The following is a 27,772-nucleotide window of genomic DNA, read 5'->3' on the forward strand; positions in this document are numbered from 1 at the left end:
AATCTGTCCTCTGTCTGAAATTCTTAATTTTCCTCCATGACTTCATTTCTGGGCCTTTAAATTCATAGCTCAAGGGATTCAGGACTAAACGTTTTTGCACATATGTCCATGCTCGCCACTCCAACTGAGGTTCAGAGAGATTAAGATAATATGCTGATTGTTTCCACGATTGCTCCATTAATAATGAATTGTTTAGTTCGGGGGGTGTGAACCTGGACCATCTCCAGTGGCTCCCTGTGGTTTTGACAAAAAGTATATAAAGATGAACAGTGGTTATTTTTTTATATAGTCATATTTTAAATGTGATTACTGTAAGTCACTAATTATATTTTCCTATTGAAAAAAGTATGTAGCCTGTATCCTTTTAAATAACAATCACTGGCTATTTTTTTTTCTTTTTTTTGTTACATACACCTGTCCCGACTGCTCGATAATGCAAATATCTAATCAACCAATCACATGGCAGCAGCTCGATGCATTTGGGCATGTAGATATTGTGGAGACAGCCTGCTGAAGTTCAAACCAACCATCAGAATGAAGGATTATTTGACTGTGATGATGGACTGGTCTGAGCATTTCAGAAACCGGTGATCTCCTTGAAGTTTTCCCCCCACACAACCATCCCTTTAGACCATTCACTGTAAACCATAAAGAGCTGCACTGAGCAGCAGTTCTCTGGGTCAAAATGCCTTATTGACAGCAGACTGCTTCAAACTGATAGAAAGGCAACGGTAACATCAACAGGAAACAGGTTACAGTACATTTAGGCTCACCAAAATCTGACAACAGAAAAATATCTCAACTCCTGCTGCAACATTCAGGTGGTAGGATCAGAATTTGGCATAAAAACAAAAACACGGAGCCGTGCTGTCTCGCTGTTCACCTGCTGGTGGGGGTGTAATGGTGAGGGGGATAGTTATCTTGATTAACCTCTGCCACAAAGAAGCAGTTCTGAAGGTAAAAGGGGGCGAGGTGGTTCCTACCTAACGAAGTGTAGAGCAGGTGTATTTAAAGATTCAGGACAAAAGACGCACACAACAGTGTAAACAACAATTCATTTAATAATTATTCTTTGTGGTCTCTAGGGGAGGGGTTCGAAAGGTATAAAACGGTCATATTAAAATAATCGACCCAGTCTTTTCCCTCTCAGGATACCCACTGCTAGTTGTCTTTTGACAGTCCTTATATGTTTTTTTTCCTTTTCAGTTCTTCAGCACATGTCCCACTTATCCGTGTATATAACTTACTTTTGTTGAAGAAACAACTCGACAGTTCAATGTACAAGGCTCCCATACTCCCAAATGGATATAACACACACAACCAGTGAGACGCACAGGCAAACCTCTCTCTCTCTTAGCATTATAGTCACAGATGAGATTCTTGAAGAGGCCAGAGGTTGCGATGGATGCGGCTTTAATGTTCACAAGCACTGAAGAATTTTTTGTGAAGCAGGCCTTTCTGGATGATTTGAAACATTACTACCCGGGGACAGAGTACTGGTTGATACCCAAAACAATGACAAATAACATAACAGTGAATATATTTATTATTATAGAAGATAATTAATGTTAAGAATAATAATTACAAAGGCAATTTCTCTAGACTACTATAATCTGGTCCTGCTCGTATATTCAAGAGGAGACTGGGAAACACTTACAGGAAGCTCTAAAGACACTGTGTTCACAGTGTAGCACAGTTCATTTCGCCATTCATCCTTTGAAAACCAACAAAGAAAAACAAAAAAGTTTTTTCAAAACAATGTCAAAATTGAAGCTGAGGGGTCTGAAGTTGGATTTTGGGGGGTAAAGCAGGAAACTGAGGTACGATGCTGAATGATCTTCGTGAAATGGTCTCATCGGTAATCTGTCTTTGCGCAGTGACACACCAACAAAAACAGAAGAGAGGACCACTTTACCACTGTATTTCCAAAATAAACCCTCACCCACAACACCTAAAAGCAGGGTTGATACATGTAGCGGAGGGCTTTGAAGTATCCCATAAATTAACCAAGCCGTGGACAAACAAACCCCTGGGCATTTATCCCCTCTGGAAGTCGTTTCCAAATCCACGTGGAAAAGGCTTGCTTAAGAAAAAAAAAAAAAAGTATGGAAAATAATTCACCTGACAAATGAAAAAGCTGTCCTCTGCCTCTTCTGAAAACTTTCAGTATAAAATAAAAATACACCAAGGATGCACAGAAACCATGTACCTTTAAATTGCAATGATAGAACCATTGGGCTTAATCCATGCCTTGCTTTTTCCCCTTCCTGCCATCACCTCCTTCCTTTTTTGTTTTTAAACATTGTTTGGAGGGGTGCGGGGGTGGTTTGGTTGTGTAATTGGAAGGTCGGGGTTTAGTAGTCTGCAAGAGGAAAAGGGGCAGGTTGAGAGCAGCACAGTGATCCTGACATTTCCCTTAATCTCCTCCAGTGTTGTCCCTGTACTATCTGGATTCTGCGTCTTTGTGGGCGCTGTACAGTGCCAGCTCACCTGGACCTGCGAGTCTAGAGCTGCGGGGGGGTGTGGCCGACCGATTGGTGACGGACGGAATGAGCGGAGGCGGCGCCCCCACCTGAAGAGGTCCCACCAAGCCCGCCGTGGTCTTTGCCAGGATACCGTTGGCCATGTGGGGTGGGATGAGCGGGGTGAGGCGGGAGTAGAAGCCCGGGTGGTGCTGGTGAGCACCAGAAGCTCCCGGAGGGAGAGAGTGGGCGAGAGGGTGAAGCTGATCCAGGTGAGGGGCAGTAGCAGCATGAGAGGGGCTGGACAGGTGAGAGCCAGGAGGGAGGTGCAGGTGCATTAAATTACGATAGTCTTCCCTAAAGATCTGGATCCGCTGCTCCTCATCCATCAGCCCACCTCCTGGGGGTCCGAGCTGAGGATGGCGATCAAAGGGATGCGCCATGAGGCTGAAGTCGGGGCGAACAGCAGAGGAGGAGGCATTAGAGGTAGAAGGCTGTGGGTGGGGCACCACTGCTGCGGCTACAGCGGCCCTTTCTGCCTCAAAAAGGCGCTGATGCCGGAACAGCTGAGCCAGGTGATGTTCAGGTCGCAGGGCTAGGTGATGGTCTGACCGAAATGCTAAAGCCTCCCTACGATGCTGATGTTGCTGCTCCCTCCACGGGTCCCAAGGGAAGCTATGTGCGCCCTGTGATGGTCCTTGAGGTGGACCGTGGGGAAAACGTTCACCACCAGGACCGACTACCAACCCTCCAGGACCCACTGCGCCCCCCAGATATGCTTCAATGGTTCTTGTGCGTTCCAGCAGGGACATCTGCTGGTGCGAAGGTGGGTTTGGAGTAGGTGGTGGGAGAGGGACACCTGGAGTAGGAGTCAGAGATAAAGAGGAAGAAGGGGTGCCAGAACTGGGGTGGTGAGGATGGCTGTTGGGGCGGTCAAAGCTGTGGCTGGGTGCTAGGGGATGGTGGGAGATGGGGATGTGCTCCGGCTCCTCCTTCCGCTCCTGTTTCACTTGAATTTGCATGGAAGGTTTGGACTGGGGCGTCGAGGTCCGATCAGGCTTCTTGGTCTGAGACAATGAAGAAACAGAAGAGGAAGCAGTGGAGGAAGAGGGAAGGCTACCGTCTCTTTGGGAGTGCGAGGACTCGTTGTGGGAGTTGTGCGGTGTGGAAGCCACTGAGCGGGGGTACAGGTCCAAGGGAGATTGGGCAGAGCGGTTAGAAGGTGGGGGAGGAGTGAGCACAGAAGATGAGGAAGACCGCGGCCTGTCCCTGTCTGCTACTAAAGAAGAAGATCCAAGAGGAGGCCCCCTTGAAGACGTAGACAGCACTGGCCTCTTCTCCACATCTCTGTCTCTATCGCGGTCTCTGTCTCTGTTTAAGCTGCGTGTCAGGTCCTCAATAGGTCCAATGGTCCCCCCCAGGGTGCTGCTGTGGCCATTGATGTGTGAGACTGGGGTGCTGCTGCGGGGCTTATAGGAAGGACCGACTGGAGATATCCTCACAGGTGGGCCGTACAGCATGTCTCTGCAAAACAAAAAGCATACAAAGTTCAGGGGATGCTAGATTTTTAAGCAGCTGGAAGATATTTAAACAACATTCAAGCTCCTGATATTTGTATTTTTAATATTAAAACTGGAGGCCTGAAGCAGTAGAGCTTAATACCTGCCACACCAGTTTTCCCATAGATTACAATTTAATTCAGTTTCCAGTTCTGTGAACGTTACATTGCAGCAAGTTTGCTCACTTTAAAAGAAATGAACTGTCTCTAATATTTTGATTCTTTTATTCTAGTGGAGGGAGACACAAGATTGGAAAAAAAGTCCAGAAAATACGCATTCAACAAAAAGTATAGATTGTTTAATAAGTATTTAATCCTCAAGCAAAATATGACTTAGTACTTGGTGAAGAAACCCTTGTTGACAAGCACAGTGGTGTTTCTTGTAGTTTGTCACCAGGTCTGCACACATCTCAAGAGGAATTCTGGACCACTGCTCTTTACAGAAACTGAATCCAATAGGTGTCTTGGCTGCTGCCTGAAGCTTCTACTCCCTCCACAGGTTTTCTATAAGACTGAGGTCTGGAGACTGGCTAGGCCACTCCATGACCTTAATGTGCTTCTTCTTTGGCTGCCTTGGTGGTACGTTTTGGGCCATTGTCATTCTGGAAAACCCATTTTCAGTCTTCTAGCTGAGGGAAGGAGGTTCTCGTCCAAGAATTTACAGTACATGGCTCCAATCATTGGCCACTAAGTGAGGTGAAATCGTCGCATACCCTTAGCACAAAAAACAGCCCCAAAGCATAATGTTTCCACCTCCGTGCTCAACTGTGGGGATGGTGCTTTTTGGGTCATGGTGTAGTGTGTTACCAATGGTGTTCTTGCTAACTGGTCCCAACTGCTTTCAGATCATTAACAAGCTCCTCCCGTGCAGTTTTGGGCTGCAAACGTATTTTATGTTTCTGCCATTTCTGAATAATCGCACCAACAGTTCCCACCTTCCCACCAAGCTTCTTGCAGGACTACAAGCTTTCCCTGACATCTCTTGACAGCACTATTTTCTCACCAAAATAGCGTAATGGAAGAAAATCAACGTGTGGACACGTGTGCTTTATACATAACAAGAAGAGGGCAGGAGTATCTGTAATTGATTGACTGGGATTACAATCTATGTGAGCCAGTATTCTGCTTGGGTAGTTGGAGATCAAATACTTTTTTCACTCAATGACATGCAAGTCAATTTGTAATTTTTATGTAGTGTGTTTTTTCTGGAGTTTTGGTCAAGTTTCTGTCTCTCTCCGCTAAAATGAAACGACCATAAAAATTAGAAGCTGCTTATTTCTTTATGAGTGAGCAAACTTACAAATTCAGCAGGTGATCTATAATTATTTCCCTCCCCTGCACCTGCTGGTAACGGTTTACACTTTTCTCGAGGTAAATAACTTGTCTAACACAATAAGAGAGACTCCCTTCCCACAACCTCAGCTGTTAAAGGGCGCTGTGTTCACCACTGTTAGAATAAACAGCTGTCTGTCTGTGGTTTTAATGCAAGCTCAAACGTGTTCATTAATTTAGTAAATTCACACACTCAAAAGTTTTTCCTCTCTGTTCCCTTCTCTGCCTGCTGCTGGCTGGTCTGCAACAACTCACGGTCAAGCATACAGATATTTTTTTTAATAAGTAGTTTAAATAAAGGCAGCATTGAAATGTATTAAAACTCTGTGGATCTCCTGGTAAGTCAATATATGCAACTGTAACTTGACTCAAGGTATCGGCTGTACTGTTTCTTGTTTGGTTGGTTGTTAGAAGCGAATATTTGTGGGTTTCCAACATGACTGTATTCATGCATGTAAAATAAAGCGACTGAATGAATCTTTCAGCCATCGTCAAAGACTTAATTGTGCATTTGTATCTCATGTCATAGGCATGTGTTTGGGTTTGTGAGTGAAAGCCAAGCAAAACAAGCAGGACACCATGGAACAGGGAAGTCCAACATATGACCCACCATCCAATCGTGCCCAGTGGATAGCTTTGAAAACGAAGGGGACATAACTTTTTGTACTTGCACTGCATTGATCCCCCTGAGGCATCTTACTGCAAGTCTTACAGCCTCCTTACCATCAAAGGCATTACCTACAGACTACTATACCCAACAGGGGTAACACAGTTAAGCCCAGCAGCTGTCCTATCTTTGTAATGCTTCACTGTGGAATAAAATGCTTTTAGTCTGGCCCAGAGTGATTACTTTTGCATTCGATTTGCAGAGACGAGATTAACACTAAATAATGCCACACAATACAGAAAAAATGTATTGTTTTATTTATAAATTAGCCTTAAAGGCTTAAGTTAAAGACAAATGAACTTTTAGTTTCATGAAGTCGACGAGCCAACCTTGCCATCAAGTAAATGATGTAAGAATAGATCTCAAGACTTGTAGATGGCTGGTAGTTCAAAGTCCAGCTGCCTTAACTCAAGCAGTTAAGATTCCCATGACCTGGATGACTTAGAACCTACACTGACTTAAAACCAGTTTAATTTCATACCTGTCCTTTTCATCCTTGATGTGAGGGATGTCTCTTCTCTCGCCTTCCTTCACTCGTTCCCTCTCGTCCCTCCTATCTGCTCCTTTAGCCCAGCTGGGTCCGGCGGAGAATCCAGGCGGGCCACCATGGAGACGGTTCCACGGATCATGATGGTTTGGGGTAGACAAGCCCCCGACTACACTGGCTGGTGAGTCTTTAGGACCAAAGACGGAGCCGGCTGCAAATGAAACACATTTTTTTTTATGTTAGAAAACACTACAGGCAAATCTTCACCTTTGACTTTCACATTAAATATTTGATAATCTACTGGTTGTAAAAACACATGCTTTACACCAAGTATTATTGTTAGCATCTAATATTATTTTAGAAAGTAGCAGTTCAAACTGAAAGCAGTAAAAACACCTCTCAGTAACAAGTCCAGTTATTTAACGCTTAACTTCCTTCAACACCCTCTTCTGCAGCACATACAAAGGAAATCTTCAAAAGAAATTGACCCCTGCTAAACAATCAAACCTCTTGTAACCCTTTAATTGATATAGTTTAGTACTGGGTACTTTTATTAACTCGCCCAGCTTTGTCTAGTTGATCAAACACAACTAAACAATGGGACAACCTCCCAACAAACCCTGATTGTTTTCCAATTGGACAGAAATCCATACGTTCATGGTGGACTTGACTTTCTCGTTACTCAAATTAATGCATCCAACCTTTTACTTGTATATCAGTGACAAAGCCCAGCACAGCATGTCTCTGTGACAGTGACTGCTGAGCTGTAGCTGTGCTATGAGACAGGAAAGAAAAGCATTAAGAGGGGAGAAAAGCATGATGACAAACACCTCGGCCCGAGCTCGAAGACTAGTTTACCCTACTCACAAGCAAAAGGACGGCTCAGGGTTTAAACTCTAAACTTTTGGCTAACATCCCAAAACCTGTACCAGTAATGAAAGTAAAAACATAGGGCTGGGGATGTAATCTCTAAACCAACCAAATAATATCCAAATAGTCTGGTATCTAAAGCTGATAAGATGGATTTTCAGTTAAATTCTTACTTAAAGCCAGGGTAGGTTTTGTTTCATTGGATAAAATGTCCAGAAATATTTTTTTTAATTACTTTAATTCACATTGTCTGAGAGGGAACAAGGCTCCTGCACCTCCTCTGGACCGTGACAGTACACTTTGGCCAAGCAGGACAGGAAGAATATAAACTAGAGGAAGTTGTGTGAACTTTCCCTCTCCAACCTTGTATGAAGCCAGAAGTCAGCAGTGACTCAGCTGTAGCACATGTAAAGCTTAGTCTTATGCCTAGTCTCAGCAAGCTTGTTTTTCCTTTTACATTTTCTACAGCTTCAATAATAGATGTGGTAATATCTAATAGATATGAGAGTGTTCAGTAATATTATTTGGCCTTCCTGCAGCCAAATCCACACAATATATGGGTTGAGTCAGTCAGCCAGTCACCGTGCGTCTCTCTACAGTCTGTTTGGACGCTTACAATAAAGTTTAATCAAAAACAGATGCTGAAAAACGTTTGTGCATCTCTGAAGCTATAGTCAACTTAATTTAGGGCATTTCTAAATGGATCTTTCTTCAAAGTTTACCTTAATTTATCTGACTTTACAACCCCTCGGGTATACTAACAATCTTTACATTTTGCACAAATAATGAGCCTAAATTTAAGTTAAATACCAAACTGTGACCTTTGAGTGTTAAAAATTCAAACCTGGTCAACACTCAAAGCTGTACAGACAGACAGTAGTAATGAGAGGCTGGGTTACAGGAGCTCAGTTCCCCAAATTATACCGACTGGCTTCAGGGAAGGTAACCAGGTACCATCATAAATCTCTCTTATGAGTGTGTCAGGCTATGCTGAATGTTTATCAGCCACCTCCTCAGTTTCTGTTTTTACTGAAGCTAACGGCTAGCCCAACACCCACACCACAGGAGCAGATAAGACTGTTAAATGTAAATCTAAAAGAAGTAGCAGCTGCAGATCAAATCAATCAGTAAAACTTTAGGCAGGGGAGGCCACCTCAGGTTAGAAAACGCAAGCTTATATGCATGAAAACACAATTATGACATAAAGAGAAGCTCCCAATCAGAGTGAACCAGCAGTCGTGCAAATCAACAAGTCAAAACCATCTCCTCCTCTCTTCATCATCATCATCATCATCATCTCACTAGCACAGTAAATGCCCCAACACACCCAGACAGATGTTTTTACAATTTAAAGATTAATTTAATCTTACGTGTTGCAGTAAGGGGTGGCACGATAACGTCACATTTCAAAATCAAAACTCAAAATGTGACTGAAGTGTCAACACTGCACAGCTGATCTACTGTCAGTTATTGTAGGCTCTACTTTACAATATAAAGCGCCTTGAGGCGACTGGTGTTGTGATTTGGCGCTGTATTAAATAAAACTGAATTGAATTAAAACTGGCCACACATACCAAGCAACCACGACTGTGCCACATGTAGTTAAAGCAAAGAGGTCTTTGTTAAGTTGTCTGGGCATTAACCTGATATTTTTAGATTTTTGATAGACCAAAAGTATTTATGCTTGAGCAAATTAAAGCCCATTACACCAAAAAAAAAAAAAAAAAAAAAAAAAAAAAGTATAAATAAATAATACTTCTGGTTATTTTCCTCAGAGGAAAGATGCCAAGCATCTTGGGTAGTTCTCAGTTTTTTGGAGGGTTTTTTGTTTGTTTTGTTTTTTAAATATACACAGATACAGGAAAAAAAATCCAGTATAATTAAGTTGAATTTGTTGGGATTAAAAAAAAAAAAAAAAAAAAAGGTTTTTTGTTTTTAATTGGAGTTTCACTTATATCAGAATAAAATACATTTGTTTATTAAACAGTCAGAAATAAGGAAATACAGAGACATCTGGTAAGGTTAAAAAAACCCACTCAGTTCTTTAAAGTAAAAGTAATTTTAATATCTTATTTTATACAATAATATTAGTTCATATTTTTGTTTAAATCTGTGCTTGTTTTACTTCATTGTATTTATTTTGATTCCAGATTTGTTTATTATTACCATAATATATAATACAGGTGTTTTATTGTATTCCATTTTATTGATCTTTATATAATTTTAATCCTTATTTAAGCCATTTTGTGCTATTAGCTTGTTAGAATTTCAGTAGAATTTTTTCCCCAAATTCTGATAGCACAAGGTTAGAATAAAAACTTAGACCTAACAGCATTAACAGCATTCAGGCCAGTCGTGCTTTCATTTACAGTCGTCCCTCATCAGGCCAGTTTTCAGCCTGAAAGGCTCTAAGCAACATTACAGATCAGTGTGACTGATAGAATTGCAATGATTTGACTTTTTTTTAAACTACAATTGTCCTATAGTGCTTCACATCCTTCAATGGGAGACCTCCAGACTCCTCGATCCTGTAACTTTACCTCTAGCTGACATCAAGTATCGTGACAGCCCCTCGCTGCACTACATGAGTGAAGACTAGTTTGGTCTGTCCTTAAACTAAACAATTAAGATGTTTCTTTGGCAATTAAATTAAATCATTACAGACTCCAAAAACTCAGTCACCCAGGTGGAAACACTCCACACACCATTAAGAAAGCTCACGCACTGAAGCAGGACTTAAAGGATCAGTTTGGATATTTAAATACCTGTTTTAACACACATGTCACACATATGCTGAATTGCTGCTGACTATAATTATCCCACCTGTCTACATGAGCCATTAAATGTGAGACTACACTAAAACACGAGGGGGCAAAATCCACATGAATTTCCAAGTTTATCTTCAGTAGTTTGAGATAGCCAAACAGATATTTGGCAGTTTCCCCTCCACATGCTTCCCCAAGCAGCATTTCCCTGTCGAGGCACAGAGCTGAAATACTTCCTGATAATTTCATCAGGTTATTAGCACACAGTACCTGTTGTACAACAGCCAGGGAGAAGACATCCAATTCATTATATTCATCTGACTGCTGAAGTGTTGTTCGATGTTTGCACAAACTGTGGATTTTGAACCTTTAGGAAAAGATCACCTACTGGCCTGTGTGGTGAAATGGAACGATTACGGTGACCCAAACGCAGCTCAGAACAGTTTAGCTCAAGAACTTATTTAAGAGGCCAACATGTTGTCAAAGGAATCCAAGAAAAGCAACACCAACATCATCGAGTTAGTGTTTTTGTTTGTTAGGTTTTAGACCATTACTGAGCATCGGTTAAGCCAACACTACCATTAGTGAGGTTGAGCCCAGCTGTATATGTCAATGTTATAAAGGTTCAAGTGGTGTCAACAGTAAGCCACGAGAGGTCAAAGAAATCCAGCAAAACTATTAGTAGTGACGGGAGGAGGGCAGGTCCCAACGATCAACTTTGAGGTGAGTGACTAACGGGACAATGACTAGGAGTGAAGAATATTCCTGATTGACGTGAGGGGTGGTGAACACATTCCAGGTTACCTATGTAGTTGGAGACTAAAATGTCTGCTAGTAGCCAAGCTACAAAGCGGTGTGCGATGAGCTTTGTGTTCGGGGGTTTTAGTTTGCCAAGAGAATTATAAATAAACGCTCCTTTGTTCTAGTTGGGGTTTTAAGGTTGATCTGACTGGATAGACTTCCTTTTTTATTCAATACGATCTGTAACATGACCTGAAAGGACCGTTTTCCCTCATAGACAATGGCAAGGCTTCTATTGGCCCGTGAGAAAATGTTAACTGTTGTTGTAATGTTGTTAGACCAAGCGTGAACCATCCAAAAAACACTTTCTCCACACTACAAGGACACCGAGCTGTGGTTCAGTTTTATCTGGACTGAGCCAAACTGTGGAGCAGAGGCACTTTTACACCTTTAATTTTGATTTGGAAGTAAGAACTAAGAAGCCCGCAGAAACTCTTTCAACATCCGTGTGACATGTGAGGGCTACATTCAGGTAGATTTGAAAGACTCTGAACTGATCCTTTAAGCTTTGCACATCAGGCGTAGAGATGCTGAGAAACTGACCCAGTGTTGGACTCCCAAGTCCTCCAAAGGCACCAGAACCCAGAGCTCCCAGCGGGGTGAAGGACGGCGATCGGCCATACAGATCTAAAACACAACCATTAAAAACAGTTTTACAACAACAAGCTAAAATCCTGGTTTCATCAACTAAACATTTATAAAAAAACGTTACTGTCATGAGTTAAAAATAAAAATCTTTCAAGTTTGAACTGATTTTACCCAAGTGTGGAGTCGGTGCGAGGAAAGAGGAGTGTGGCGCTGATGGAGAGATGAAAGGAGCCGAGGGTGGATTGACTGGACCTGAGGGAAAGAGATAATAAAACAAAACAAAAAAATATGTCAAGAATATTCAAATCAAGCTCAACATGCTACTCACACACCAAACAGCAAAGCTACAGAAGGACACAAAGTCCAAGAGTGATCAGAGACATCAGAAGAAACCGATCACATCTTTGGCCCTGATTCGCTGATAAGTTCGAAAAAGTATTCTTAAACTGACCACAGAATCACCACCATCAGCCTAAAGCTCACTCTTTTGGTCCCAGTTATAACATTTAAAGCAACAACTACTATTAACGCAACTACAAAAAACAAAACCTTAAAAATAATAATAAAAACTAAACTGAAATGAGGAAACTCATCTCAAACTGAATTAAAAAAACAAAAACAAACAACTTTTGGTTGCTGCTCTGGTTGCAAACAGTGACGTCATTCATTTAACATTTCATATGGTATACTTTTAATATAATTGTATTATCAATAAGGAATATAATATTGATATTATCTAGGAAAACTAGTAAATTTTTCTTTATTCATTTTAAATAATTAAATGCACCAAGCTTTGATTGTTGTTTTCACTTTTAAATCTTTTGAGGGGTTTTTCTTGATTTGTTTTATTCCTCTCCAGTGTTCGTTGTCTTGGACTTATCACCGCTGTTTGTGTTTTTTGCCATCTTGTGCAATTCTAGAGCAGTACTTGCAGATGTTGCACATACTTTGTTGACTAGCTTCAAATCCATTAAACACCAATACAGCTGCAATAGCAAACAAGTTGTAGTATTAGCAGTATTTACTTAGGGATGTGACGGCTGGGATTTATAATTTTTGTTTATGTAGTTTTAAATTTCTTGGCAGAATACGAGAAATTCAGTTGTGAGGATACTGAAGAAGCCTGGATTTGTAAATGCAATGTTCACACGCTAGTCTAAAGCACAGATTTGTACTTGTTAACCATTAAATCCACAAAGAATTATGATTTTAAAGACACTGACAGCCTGAATCCTGTTTGTCTTGTTGCACATTATTTACAGCAACAATCTGTGCACAGACATAAATAAATAAATTACATTTTACCAGCTGGGACACCGAAACATTAAAAGGCATGCACCTGCAGCTGAGAACAAACTGGGAGGTCTGGTCAGGTCATGAGCAGGAGGTAAGGGCATTGGACCCAGTCCGCCAGCTCCAGAAAAACGGGCCAACGGGTCACTGCGGAAGTCCAGTTTGTGAGGATCAGCCTGCATGAGCTGAATGAAGGGCAGAAGAGTTAAACATCATACTGTCATCTTTGCATAGTGGCAATTAAATCTCTCCCCACATGATGTCAGTAAGAGACACTCACCTTTACTTTTCTCTGATGGTTGTGGATCATGTAGGCCACCTGAACATGCATAGCACACCATTTTCCTGGTTTCTGCGCAGCACAAAAAAGACACTGTGTTATTCTACAAATCTTGAATCTACAACTTTAAAGCCTTTGTACACAGAGGCAGATCCTGCAGTTCAAGAATATCTTTTCTAACCTCCATACAAGCTTGAGGTTTTGCAGCAGGAGAAAAAGTTAAAATCTGGGGCCCGGCTCAAGTTTGGTTATGTATATATTTTTAAAAAAGGAAAGGCGGTGAAAAGAATAACCGCATACATCATAGCATAATTTCTAGGTCTGAAAAATCTAACCGAGTGTGCAAGAGCAGAAAATAGACCAGTAGTAGTCAAGATTACAAGTGAGATTAGTGCAAAGAGTGCGTGAAGTTGTGAGACAGTGATGCAGACTAAAGAACTGAAAGGAGCAGAGGGATTCAAAAACATCTGTTTCTGCTTACATTTGTGATTTTCAATGTTGATGTCCCAAAGTGTTCAGTAAGCTACAAGAGAAGAGAAGTGTAAAACCACTTTTAATCTGCACATCTTGCTCTTTCTCAGGAGTAGTTTCTGCTGTAGTGACTGTGCTGCAGCACATCCTAGCCTATACTGCAAATTTGCCATCGCGAGAGTAAAGCGCAGTGTCCTTACCCTGGGGTCTTTGGGCTGCAGGTGGGAAGGCACAACCCCAAATCGTTGTATATCAGGACCCGTTCCCTGAGGGACAAAGAGGCTATCACTGACACAGCACAAACACATGAGCCACAGCCTACACCTGGCGTTATTCTTTGCTCTCTTAGCGCTAACATTAATGTATTTTTACTCTAACTAATGCAGCCAGGTCAAACCCAAGAGACACTGCAAGAGCCTTAGGAAGTCAGTTAACTAAAGCACCCATGCTGTTAGATGAGTGCCGCTCATTCGACTAGCCTCTAGTCATACCTGTCAACATTTAGATTTGAAAATCCAGGATTTGATGTGACAGATAAAAACGCACTGATGCAGAATAGGAACGTGCCACTTTAAAGAAATATTTTTTGCACTCTGGTCTGGTCTGCCTTTTCAGCTGCTTAATTTGGTAGAAAAATTGGCTGCAAATGTTATTTTTTTTCTACATCTAGTTTTATTTGAAATATAGTTCAAAACCAAAATTGTTTGAGTGGCTGAGACACAAATTCACAGTGCACTGGATCTACTTCATTAACACCACCTGGACGTCCTTGGTAAGGTTCAAATTAAGTTCAAGTTGTTTCCTTCTCATAAAAGGAAGATTTAGATTTGTCAAGTACCCGATCAACATTTGGCAATGGTTGCAAAAAGCCCGTTAAGCTCAACAGGCAACAAATACACATAATTTACATGTAAACAGAAGAAAATGACCAGAAAACAGGCTTCAGGCATTCCTGATTAAATTAGCAAAATGTCAATCAACATTATTAAAAACAAAGGCACTTAAATTTTATTACTTCATAACAAAAATTTGACATTTCTTGCTTTACAGGAAATCATCTGCCTGCACCTCTACGCTATGACAAAACATCCTTTTGCAATTCATTTTAGCGGTTGTACCACCACCAGCTTCAAATGGGGAGATGAAGTTGCCGTTTCCCTACTGGGACGTGGCACACATCAAACACATCGCACATATGGGTCAACAGTGAACTAGTTTATTCAGCATCTAACTCTTCTGCCTGCGCAGAGGTTAGCTGCACACGTGCCATTTTAATCAGGTTATGGGTTCCCAGGTTACACTGAAAGTGTTGAATTCTATCAAACAAATTCTGTCAAATAAAACACTTAAGGACTCAGTCACACACTAGGGACCTATCTGTGACGCTCTGGCTGCAAAAATGTGCATCTGGCCAGTGGTTGCTGGAGAGGGCGAATCACCAAAAACCTGGCACCTGTAAATTGTACAGCTGACGCCAAATTATTTGCACTTGCTTTCAAGCAACTCTCCAAACAGTAGGGATCACTCACACAGACCTCTAGAACCGGTGTGACTGAGCCCTAAGGCAAACGGATGCATTTATTATAGTTATTCCAACTTGAGTGTGATAGGTTACTGGTCGAAATTACTGGAGTTTCTGGGAGAAACAACAAAACGAGGAACTTAAAATATAAGCTTCCTCGTTTAAACCTGCGAAAAATTGGATTGTTGGCAAATTTGCCTCTAGTGCTTGTGACACTGTGACATTGTCATCGCAGGGAGCTCAAATAAACCGTGACGTGGAAGTTATCGCCTGAAAAAAAACAAAAAAAAAAAACAACATCATGCTAACACACAGACACAAGGAGAGTTTTCCTCACCTTTGGCTGAAATGCCCCTTGCAATGAGCTGAAATGCCCAGGAGGAGGAGGAGGAGGAGGGGGAATCTGAATACCCTGCACTGAGGGCGGCGTGTACGTTGGGTAGATCTGGCACAAACACAAACACACCTTAGTGGCCGGTACACGACTTTCAAAATACGCCTACAGTTTTAGTTCCCGTTTCCATGCACTATTCTCAGATACTCACAGTGTGTCGGTACAGCCCGTCCATTTTGCCTGGGTACTTATCGAACTAAAAAGACAAAAACAGTTGAGATGGGTCAACACATTCCAGCTGCAGTGGAGTTTAAAACAGGAGTAAAACAGCAGAGTCTCTCTCACCATCGGAGACGCCGTAGCTGGGGTCAGGAAGGGCGTGAAGTGTTGATGCGTGTGCGTGTGTTGGTGCTGGTGGTTGTGCTGATGGAACTGGAACGCCATCGCCGGGATGCTCGTCTGGTTCTGAGACGTCCGGCTCGATGAGCCCTGCGTGGAGCTCGGCGCTGCTGGGCCTCCTGGAGTGGAGCGGCCTGCCGGGTTATTTTCAGCCCCGGGGACGCTGCGTCTGCCCTCACGCTCTGCTGGAATAACGAGGCAGTAATTAGTGGAAGGCAACGGGAAAATAAATTAAAGAACATAAAATTCTGTTTACACTGGTGGTCAAGTTCAGAAATTCAAACAATGCTTAAAAGGGATGTGTGGAGGTAAATCTTCTGATCTGTGAATATTTTGTTTATCAAGCACCAAATTATTCATTACCTGCTTCTTCAGGGAGTCTTATCTAGCAGAAGAACTAACTACACCACCACAACTGCATCTGGCACAGGTAGCCCTTATTCTGCTCTGTAGCTGCTTGCAAGTTCAGCATAGACGCACACCAACCAGTCATCCACAAGTTCAAGCTCCAATCAAGCTTATTTAGACTTCTGCCTTGAATCTATGCGGAGCCTACGACGTAGCTGACTCTTAAGGGTCTTTTGCGTGAGCTTGTGCATCAAGATATAAATTAATCAGAATTTAAGACACTAAATTTCTTCAGTTTGAGTGGACTAAAGGTCATAAGCTTATAGTAGACTAAATATAAAGTTTATTCAGTTAATATAAAGTGTAAAAGTTTGCTGTGTTTTTAACAATGAGAATTCCTCCATAGAGTTTCTAAAGTCTTATTTTCCTCAGCATCAAATACAAAATGTGTCCATGTGTCATTTTGTTGCATTTTCGTGAGAAACAGGGAGCATGGGCGCTAGTTGAAAAGATTTCCTGAGGGCAACTCAAATGTACACGTCTAATCTTACCACACAAGCAGATTACTTCTGATTGGATCTCATCTCTCTGCCACATTTCGTGTTGCATTTCGTGTTTTCGTGCCATCATAGTTTTTGTTCTCCTGCCTCAGTTTTTATTTAGATATTTGTCTTGTTGATGTCAGGAAAAAAAAAGGTTGTTGATAAAAACTATAGGTGGAAATAAACACTTGTTACAGCCCAGGTTTTCTCAAGGGTTTGCACTTATATCACAGAGTGGACAAGATCCTCTTTGTGGAAGCAGCTAATAGATATTGATGAAAGCTGCAACAGCAGTTGCCCTTACGAATGGTCGAGCACACAAAGAGTGACAAAAAAAAATTAAAAATATGCAGGCGTGCACCAGGCTTTGGTGTTATATTACTGCTAATTTTTACCAGGCTGAGACAAGTGTGCAAGTGGGTCAGTCTCTACTGTCATTTGAATTCTATATCAAGGCAGGAGTTCGGAGAGATTATAAGAGGGGCAGATACTGAAACAACAGCTTTGGGAAAAGAAAAGAAAACAAAAAAAACCCTCTAATCATTCTGCTTCCTGTTTTGACTTCTTCTATTCCTGTGTCAGTACTGAAGTTGAGGTTTTCTCTGAGTTGTGACACCCATCGTTTAGGAAAAGACTGCCAGGTCTGTATAAATGGTTACAGATCTGTGAGAACAATGATAATTGGTGTGCACCACAACCAACACAGTGGCCATAAACAAAGCTGAAAACATGAGAACCAAAGGATGGCTCAACTTTCAAAATAAGAGCTGGTTGCTCATGATTTCCTTTTGCCAGATGAAAAGAAAAACAAATCCTAAAATTGTTGCCAAATACTCATAAAGGTTAATAAACCAGGTATGTGTGTGGGAAACATAAACTAAAGTTAATCTCACAGATACATGAACAAAAGAGTTACAACTACTGAAGTGATACTTACATGCAACTTCTACTTTATGCAACACATGCTGTGCTTATGAGACCCGATCTCAGTTCATCAATACACAACTTCCTCAACACCCCAGACAAACCCAGACAACCGCCTGGGGAAGTCTGGGTTTGGTTTATTTTTGCAACACATTAGTCATCACATTCCCATAAACAACTGAAACGGTGAAATGAAGCATTTCTGTTTTGCTGTACCCGCTTCTGTCGGGTGAGCTGTACCTTGCAGCAGAGGTGGAGGCGGAGGAAGGCCAGGTGAGGATGTGAACAATGCTCCAGAGCTGGTTCGGGATGGGGGTCGGAGAGGCCCTGAGGATCCTGAGCCCCTTGAGAAGGGCAGAGAAACACTGGCGGAAGGAGGTGGGGGAAGAATGGAAGATGAGGAAGTCCCGACAGATGAAGCAGACGGTTGAGGCTTGACTGGGGTGCTGCTGCCGCCGAGAAAACACAAACACAAAACACAACAGTTGAGCCAAAGAGATGTAGAAGACAACATCAGAGGGATGAAAGAAGAAATTGAGCTTCAGTTTTCAGTATGTTTCATACCTGTTGTAGATGGATTGAGTTCGAGGGGGCAAAGAGGGCTTGGGTTTGGAGAGCGGGGGGCTGCTGTTGTGGCGGCTGCCGCCGTTGACTGGGCTGGACCGGGGCACCGTGACCGGGGAGTGGGAAGGCAGGCCGGGGAAGAAGGGGGAAGAGGTAGAAGAAGAAACCGGCTCAGGGAAGTGTGGCTCCAGGTTTTTCTCCTGACTTCGCTCCAGCCCAGACACCCGTGGAGTCACCATTAACCGTGAGACGCCACCAAAGCGCACCGGCAGAGACGGGCAGCTTTTGCCCACAGATGAGCCCATGTTTGAAGGGGCGGGATCGACAACTGAGAGAAGAGAAAACCAGTCAGCAATTTCTCAACTCCTGCAGGAAGGACAAAGGTCTTCCAAAGCAAAACACCCTCAGAACAGCCAAAACTGGCTTGACCACTTGAGTGTGATTAAACCCAAAGTTAAAAAATTTGGACGCAACAATCCGATGTTCCAACCTGATTAAATACTTTTTTGCCCCCACCTCCACTGTCAGCATGAATTCCTGCAAACTAACTGCCATCTCAGTGTTTTAGCCTCATGTTCCTTAGAAGTCAAAGACAGAGTGGTACACAGTTTTTAATAACCTAATCAATTAACCATAAAAACATGGACCTGGATCTGAGTATGCAGCAGAAAAAAAGATGATCAGCCGTCTGCCACAGGCGGGTAAATGTTTGAAACTAAACAGTCATATATTAAAAATCTTTGCTGCGTCTCTAACAACATTTCAGTGCCATTTACGGGAACATCTTTAGGAGATGGCGTTTGTCCTGCTTGCTGTTATGTCCATGTTTAGTCAAGTTAATTTAACAAAACTGGTTAAAAACATAACCGTTTTCTTGGCTTTTCTTTAATTCCTGTCCAGAACAAGAATTAGCATGGTGTCTCTGCCGAAATAAGTCATGTCATGAAACTAAACACCAAGTATAAGTTATGACAAAATGATTTTTTAAAATCATATTTTACTAGTGGTTGCAGAAATGCAGTTTATTATATCCGAATGACCATTTAAATTAAAGTTAATTTAAATAAGGCATCTAAATAAATGTACAGAAGGGCTGTCAGGGTGGCTGAACTTGTTTCTAGAAGGACTTTGGATGCACCCCTTTCTACCTGTGACTGTGATACTGGGAGTGAAGGAGTCTGATCTGGACCACTAAGCTTCTGAAAGGTTTACAAAGCATACACATTTATGTTTATAATTGTTTTCATAATTGTTCCTTTGATGAATACATCCAACAAAACTGAATAACCACTGATGGGTTTATCCATCCATCCATTTTATATCACTTTTCCAGGTCCGGATCAGAGTCTCAGTCTAACAGTCTAAGACAGGCCCAGACCTCCTCACCCAGCCAGCTCCCCCACTTCTTCTGGTGGGGGATAAGAAGGCGTTTTCTGGGTCTCCTCCACAGCAGGCATGCGTAAAACGCCTCATTTAGGAGGTGTTGTCTGAGTCAGATACCCAAACCACCTTAAGCAGCTCCTTTTAATGCAGAGTAGCAGTGGCTCTTTGTCTTCTTTAGTTTGTATTTAAGATGGTATTTTCTTATCTTAATAAAATAAACTGAGGTAAATGAAACAAAAAGCAAGTGGGTTCTATTTTAAATCTAACAATACTTTTGCTGGAGATTAAAAGAAGTCTCAGACAGTGACGATACCATCTTCTGTACCCTCTCCAGGTCTCCAAAATATTTTTCTAACGTTTCCTTCCACCTCATGTTTCCGTATGCAGCACATGTCTGTATTCTCTCATTTCATTATCTGCAGATTTTAATCAGCTCCACTTTGTGTAATAACTAAAAGAACGAAAACAATTGAGCCTGTTTAACTCGTTTTCTGTTAAGATCTAAGTTTAGCCCTGTGGGAGCCCACTGACTGACACATCAGTTCAGCGTTTCCTGAATGTAAAGCAGCAGGAAAGAAATGCCAATAGTAAATTTCTCAAACCTTTCCTAGTGCTGACTGTGAACACTGGATCCATGTCATTGTCGGAGGCCTACACGGGAAAACAAGAGGAGGATTTTATTAGAACGAGTCTCCATTTTAATCAACACATTTTTTAAGATTACAACTGAAGAGAACATGACTGTGGTAGGATCCCTCTAATAATAATAATAATAATTTTATCTACACAAACATAACCAAACATGGAAACTCTTGATAAGAATATTGGTAAACAACACACACCTTGTCTCCTGTGTCACTCTCTGTGTCACACTGAAAGAGGAAAATAAGGCAGAAGAAAACATTTATGTTTATTACAATATGTCAGCCAACGAATGTAAACCAACTTCATCACAACAGTGTTTCCCCACAGAATTATATTTTAAAATATTAACCTAGTGGGGTTTATTCTATTCTTTTTCTTATTAATATTTTGCCTTGATTCCTCATATTTTAGATTCATTTGTTTTATTTCCCACCATGTTCCCGGTTTTACATTTTCCAATTCATTTACCATGTTTTCAGATTAACTTTTTAAATCACAGTGACATGACTCGCAAAGTAAACTATCTGTGGGGCACACATTTTCTTAAATAAATTAGATTATGTACACGTTATGATAATAAATAGCAGAGTGATAATAAACTGCCTCTCGTCCCAGCTTCACTTTCAAGCCAAACTCCAAAGTCTTGTTATCTCAGGATAAAGACATTAATCATTCTAAATGACAATTCTTCTTATTTTGGCTGCTGCTTTTAAGGGTTGCCACAGCAGATTATCTGCCTCCATCCACCCCTTGAATCCTCCTGTCACACCAACCCTGTGTGTGTGTGTGTGTCCCCTCCTTTACATGAACTTCCTCTGAGCTCTTCCTCTTTTCCTCCTGCCTAGTATATCCACTATCCCTCCTCTGCACATGTCCAAACCACCTCAGCTTCACCTCTCTAACTTTGGTTTCCAAACTGCTCAACCTGAGCTGTCCCTCGGAAATACTCGTTTCTAATCCTGTCCATCCTGGTCACTCTTAGCATCTTCAGCTCTGCCTGTTGTATTTCTGTTATAGTGTCACATCATAACAGGTGTCCAAAGAAAACAAACATGTAAAGTCCTTTCTGCCTTTCTTGTAATACAGGGACAGGAGCTAGAGTTGGGGCTGTCACAGATGATGATTTAGACATCAGAGGGATTAAAATGAGAGCAAGCAGGATTGTCCTCATGTAAATCAATCATCCCATTCTCTCAGCGCAAGTCTATTTTTGGCTGCTCCCCTATTCACAAGGGACCCCCCCCGAGCAGGTAGCTCTGCATGTTTTTAACACTGTGGCCTTCCCAATGCAACCCAGAAGGGATTTATATCTACTTTAGTAGATCAATAAATCTAAACCCTTTTTTTTCCAGGGGAAATGCCTCCAGTTATATCTCAAGTTTGAGACAAGCTCAACTATTTAGACTGATCTTAACAGGAAGAGATTAGATCAATCTAATGGAAACTAAAACCTGCTGGGCATGCTTTGCAACACATCAGCGGACACAGTCTGCACATCCACGTATGCCTGTGTGCATGCAAGCAGAAATACATGGATTCCAACTTTTCTTTGCTTTTTCCATTTATATTTTTTACTTCACTATTTGTTCCATCAAGTATTATTGTAATAGTTTCAGAAATTTTAAATTATTTTGTCTCCTTGTTACCATGTGGACCACATGATTTTTAAGTCTATGACATACAGATAATGTTTGTCACGAATGATAAAATTGGATATTTTCATAACATTTAATATGTTCTGTGTTCTAAACAAAGCGCAGCCTTTTCCTTTACAGCAGTGCACTCATGGACAGAGTAGAGAAAGATTGTTATGTCGGATTAGTTAAACAAATGTTATAATTATGACACTGTTAATACGCTAAGAAATAAAAGTGTGCAATTTAAGTAATGGCAGGCTATACTGTGTAGAGCTTCATGTCTAGTAAATGAGGCATGCCCAAATAAAGTCTGTGTGGGAAACACTGGACATTAGCAGAAAAGAAACTTACAATATAGCCAGTCTCCAGAGGTTGCCCCTAAGGGGGGAAAAAAGGAATAAAATAAGCTTCAGTGAGTTTCAGTTAGCTCTAAACCTTTCATGGATGTGATTAATCACTCTGGACTGCCTGGACGATGGGTGTTGTCAAAATTCGTGCAAGAGCGTGAATGTGAACCTGTTTTACAAGGTCATTTTCTCAATAGCAGGATATACAGGTGATTACCGCTACAGAAGTATAAACATTGTGTGTTTGATTAGGAATTATCTCAGTGACATCTAACATGGTAGTAAAGTCAGTTTCACCTCTATCTTTCTTCTCTTATTTCTACTATTATTCCAATAGCTGCTGGGCGGGGCTCCTTCCTCCGGCTCTGACAGCGGTCCTCCGCCGTTCTCCTCCGGCCCTCTCTTCCCCTTGTTCCTCCTTCCCAGCATATCAGTTCGCTGACTGGGCTTCAAAGAACAGTCCATCTGATAAGGAGGAGAAAAAATATGTGGATTTAAATGTGGATAAATAAGCATTAATGTGTAAGCCTGAGGCCAAAGACCCAAAGGCAAGCTACAGGCTTATTAGTCCTAATTTTTGCTGTTCATAAAAATAGAAGAAAAAAAAAAAAAGATGAGCCAGCATGAGGATATTACTGGAGCTGTTTGTGTGTGGACTCAATTATATTGCTTGTTTTGACAATATATTTAACTGAAGCATTGTACATGACCTCCCTTTCAAAGGGCGTCTTTTACCTGTGGTGTCCAGAGTTTTTACCAAAGAATATAAGGTAATACTTTTTCCCTCTTTATTACATGCGACCCAATCATATTTAGGTATGCAGTCACCCCCCAACAGCACATTTTAAGCAAATAAAAACTTTGATATGCAATAAATAAATATGTATGAGATTTTTCTTGGCTCACAATAAGTCTTTGAGGAATAACTTCAGGTAACAACCTTATTTGACTGAAATATTTGGACCATTTAATGAAGAAAAATGTCCAAATTGCTTGAGAAAAAGAAACTGATTGTTAAACTGGTTAAAAGAACTTAACATGTGTCTTTAAGAGCAACCAAAATTTCTCTATAGAGGATAAATAAAATTGATATAACAACTTACAGTCTAAACAATTACTCAAGAGTTTAATCAATACCTTTCTGAGAAAAATCTACAGTAAGGAGTGTACATGGTTTCTCATTTTTCTGGCCATTTATCTTCCCTACTTATATACCCCCAGCAGTGAGAAGAAAAATCAGCGGAGCGGTGAGACGAGTAACGCATCTCCGCTACAAACAATCATTATTCAGCCTTGTCGCCTTTCTTTGACGAACTGCTGGAAAGTATCAGCCCTCAAGGCAACGACAAATTACAACAACAAAATTATTTAAACAGGGGGGGGGAAAAAAATCACTTTCAGAAAACTGCTGATAAATTTAACCAGTTGCTGGAATGTCACAAACAATATAAAGGTCAAAGAGAGTAATGGTGAAAAGGTTCAATGGAGCAAATCAATCAAATTACATTGAAAGTTGATGTTGATTTTGCTTTAAGTTGACAATTTTTTTTAATCTTATTTGACAGAAATAACCATTTACAGTGAGTCCTAAAATACAGGAAAATCTGCAGACTTCTGTTAAGTATGGTCCCACAGACTCTTTGCCTTAACTACATCCGGACTGATCACTGTTAGTCACCACCAAAGGCACGTTTTTCAGACGGCACAACTCTGATATGACACGCATATGCAGGATATTTCTCGTCTTTCAGGAGTGACTGCAAAAAAAAATAAGCATGACTGGTTCACCTACGCTTACCGCAAAAGCTATGCAGTATGTGATTTTCAGCTATTTGAAAAATAAAAATGCATTTTAAACTGGAGTAAATTGAACCCACTTATAAAAGTTTAGTTTATGCTGATTTTCCTTCACCAAAAAGAGCCACATTAAATATACATTTCCTTATACCTGAGATCTAAAAATTGCTAGTTTTTTGTTGTTGTTTTTTAAACATTTGACTGGCATACAGCACTGTATGTCCCACATTTAAAACATTAACGAGTTTTATTTTATATTAGGCCCAACTTTTATTCAAGTTTAAATATATTTGTGTTTTCAATGGCCAAAATTAAAAAGAAAACTAACATATTAGTTAGTTGATTAGTAAAGTTACACAAACTGTGTGCCTTAACTACAGACCAATCGTTATTAGTCACTTCCATGGGGTCATTTTGAGCAAAACTACTTAGATTACACTTAAAAAGGCAAATAAACTCAGCATGACTTGCAGGTAAATTCATGCAAACTAACACAGTCTGTTTGTCTAATTTGGAAAAGTCCCTTTTTAAAAATGTTTTACAGAAAAACTACAGACAGGATATGGTTTCTTTTTTTTTTTTTTTTTAACAAAAAGGGACTTACGACGTTTCATTGGTATAGAGCAGTAAATTTTTTGGCAGGTCTCTTTCCTTTTTCTCTGTTAGCAGTTTCTAATACTTCATGGGTCCATTTGACTGTAAAATGAAGTTACCTAGAAGAACAGCGCAGCTGTATGTGTGTGAATGGGCAGTTTTACTGTGGGACCTATTGGCAAATAATTTGCTTCCTCAAACTGATGCAGATGTAAGACGCACGCAAATGACATCAGCACAAAGGCAGATTAAACTACTATCAAAGATTATCCACAAATTACCACATGCCAACATCTTGTAAATAATTAAACGTAAAATGTACTTTTTTTGCTACGTACATACAAAAAAATTGGTCTTCCACCAAAGGGCCAAAGCAGTACAGTTTTTTTTGAAGTTGGGTTTAACTTGATCTACCTTTGGCACATGCTTTTTATCACATAGGGAAAAATCAGGAAACACATACACTTTTTATGACTATATGGGAATCAGTCATGCTTATGCGTGTAGTCACCCATCAAAGGCCTAATTTTGAGCCAGAAAACCCATCAAATACATATCAGGGACTGTTCTTCTCCAAATGGGCATTTTGGGGTGACTTGGGGGCATAGAGTCAGTATTATCTGCATTTACTGGTTTATTTAACACCTTTAGAATCAAAACTGGATTCAATATGAGGTACTGACATCGATATGCGTCCTGACTTTAAATCTTGAGAGTCTGAAGAAAAGCTTTGTGACAGCGCAAACTCAGAAAATAGTTAAACGATCTTTTCTTAATGTTTTTCTTGTTCTTGCTTTATCTACAAAGGCCACTTCACAGCTCATCAACACCTCTAAAAATTAGATCATGAATAATTGAGGCCTCTCCAGGAGCCATCAGAGGATTGGGGAGTGGATTGTTGTCACGCTTTAGGGGCTCAATCTGCATCCCTTCACACCCTTGGATGATTTAATTTACAAAGATGAGTATTAAAGCAACCACCTACGAGGATGGTGATTATTTAATAAATTAGAGGAAAGGAGGGTGCCAAATCCCCACCGAACACTAACGCTGAAAGTACACATGAATAACAGCTGATTAGTGGGGTGTAAAAAACACCAAATTATGACAATCACCTCCAGAGCCTCCAAGCTGATGAAGCTCGCAATAGCGAAGCCATCAATGATTTCTTCCTCGCAGGACACAGACTCCCTCTTCCTCCGGCGTGGAGGCCTGTGTCTGCCAAACCCTGGTCGGCACTCTCTCCCACCGGGACCCAGCACGCTGTTGGTCCCACATGCCTCCCGATCGGAACCCGAGGACAGGGATGTGGCCCGCTCCTCGGCCAGATCCACTCGCCTCCTCCGCCGCTCCCTGTCGCGCTGGGAACGGGATCGCCGGCTCTGCCTGAATCCGGTGTTTCGGCTCGGGCCCTCCATGTTCAAATGCCACCTCCTTTTCGCAACTTAGGTGAGATTCCCAAAGGCACTTTTTTACGCAAGTCCCGGCCCGGTTGAAGGTACCGAACCGCGAATAAAAACACCACCACACAGGCCCTCTCCGAGAACCTCTGTTAAAATGGCGTTAATGGAAACCAGTGGCTATTATTTACCGTCCTCTGACAGCAGTATGCTGCTGGCATCAGTGCCGTTCTCTCGGCGAAATGTTAGTGTCATTTCTGAAATCTGAAAACAAACTTACATCCACATGGGAATTCAAAACATCGGCGACATTAACGCGAATGTCAGGACATCGCTGATTGTGTGTCGTTGACGGCTAACGTTAGCTAGCGTGCTAGCTAGCAGGAAATCCAAGCGATAACCACACAAGTTGTAAACATGTAAACAATAAAACACAAGTCTGGCTGTGTTACACCCAAAGCAGGGCGAGATTGCCTCCGCAGGAGTAACAGATTGAAAATAATGCTGTTTTCGGCACAGATTAAATCAACAAACTGTTTGTGATTTCCTTAATTTCTGCACACGCTGACAAAATTAGTAGCAAATTGATTAGCTAGTTAGCCAGGCCTGATAACGACTATTACGAGACGTTGCATATTACTGTGAAACTGAACGTTTAATACTGACAGTTACTCTAATTTACGCCTTACGAGGAATAAAAAGAGCTGTCTGCTTTACTTTAAATAGTAAATGGCTGCTGTTAGCGAACGTCAGTTAGCCTATACGCGGCTAATTCAATTTATAATAATATAAGCCCGACAAACTAAGAATACAACTTTATTCTTAAAACGTTTCTGTAAACACTGATAAGCCGGGCTGTGGAGTGTGAATATAACTAATAATCAGCAGCCAAGAGGGCAAAATCTTCTCCTGTCGGGTTGTTCATGGCCGATAGTGGTAGCTGAGTCGCATCAAAAGAAAGACGTAACATTAGCATGGATGCTAGTCAGCGTTAGCCAATCCAGCTGTTAGCAACAACCAACTATCTCTAATTTTTTAAGAGGAAGCAGGAAGAATACGGAAGCGGGTTTTTATTCTACGAATTATCCACGAAATAATATCCCTCTCCTTCACATAAAACTGTTGAGTCGTTCCACCTCCATCATAAAGGAAAAAAACCGAGGCCCAAGCATCAAAGCCTCGGGGTCGATTTCCATAAACGAGGGTGTCGGCCGAGCCCCGTTGGGCTGGGCAGCTCCTTCATGCAGCCTCTGTAATCCAATGTTTAGGAGAAGCTTGACCAATCGCCGTCGTTTCCGGTCACCGAATTCTTTTTTTCCCTCGATAAATCCAGTGTGTAGGTTATAAAGAAAGAAACAGGTCGGTTCCACTGCTGCCTCTTCGAGAGTTTGTACTGAACTGGAGATTTATCGCGAAAACCAGGGAGACACAACCCTTGTCAACCGTGCAGTGCATTGTGTGCTCCGCTCTTCTTCCTCAGTCATCAGGCAGGCTGATTGGTACCTCCGCTGCTACTGCTACTCCGCTACTGCCACCCTATGGAGACCGAGATGTCCTGTCAGGTTTTTAGTTTTCATAAAGAAGCTCCACACCCAGAAGATTTTTAAAGAGCCAAATTATAATATATAATATTTCTTTCAATGTCTACAACATAACATTTTTGCACATAAAGAGAAAAAAAGCGTCTTCTAAGGACAGCGCGAAAACAGTAAATAAGGAAAAATAGCCACCTCTTTCCTATTGGTGGAAACGGCAACACGTG

The 27,772-nt window shown here is 41.3% G+C and overlaps 1 protein-coding gene across 4 annotated transcripts; it reads right to left on the minus strand.

The window, feature by feature from the left end:
* Positions 1-1,043: 1,043 nt before the first annotated feature.
* Positions 1,044-27,772, minus strand: fbrs (fibrosin). Of its 4 annotated transcripts, none has more exons than XM_082544919.1 (18): positions 25,726-27,753; positions 22,517-22,684; positions 22,224-22,250; positions 20,433-20,462; positions 20,193-20,241; positions 18,208-18,535; positions 17,884-18,092; positions 15,776-16,011; positions 15,642-15,686; positions 15,434-15,541; positions 13,775-13,840; positions 13,585-13,626; positions 13,104-13,175; positions 12,870-13,008; positions 11,702-11,782; positions 11,486-11,569; positions 6,501-6,717; positions 1,044-3,986 (listed from the first exon to the last, which is right to left on the minus strand). In XM_082544919.1, exons 1-18 carry the CDS (start codon positions 26,026-26,028, stop codon positions 2,444-2,446), a joined length of 3,747 nt encoding a protein of 1,248 aa, XP_082401045.1. In that variant the 5' UTR covers positions 26,029-27,753; the 3' UTR covers positions 1,044-2,443. The 4 variants fall into 4 exon arrangements, with proteins under 4 accessions (XP_082401045.1, XP_082401043.1, XP_082401044.1 ...); XM_082544917.1 differs by having other exon boundaries at positions 15,776-16,014; XM_082544918.1 differs by having other exon boundaries at positions 15,776-16,014; positions 17,884-18,089; positions 25,726-27,750.

This window comes from Aulonocara stuartgranti, assembly GCF_965226115.1.
Source record: "Aulonocara stuartgranti genome assembly, chromosome: 8".
NCBI lineage: Eukaryota > Metazoa > Chordata > Actinopteri > Cichliformes > Cichlidae > Aulonocara > Aulonocara stuartgranti.

What these genes read in the sequence shown, in the direction of transcription:
- fbrs (XM_082544917.1), bottom strand. Translation starts at nt 26,028, where the DNA reads ATGGAGGGCCCGAGCCGAAACACCGGATTCAGGCAGAGCCGGCGATCC. An exon ending in TCAGCTTGGAGGCTCTGGAG is followed by an intron (nt 22,685 to 25,725) that starts GTGATTGTCATA and finishes CCTCCTTATCAG; the next exon opens with ATGGACTGTTCTTTGAAGCC. An exon ending in ACTTGGGAGTCCAACACTGG is followed by an intron (nt 6,718 to 11,485) that starts GTCAGTTTCTCA and finishes TTTCATTTGCAG; the next exon opens with CCGGCTCCGTCTTTGGTCCT.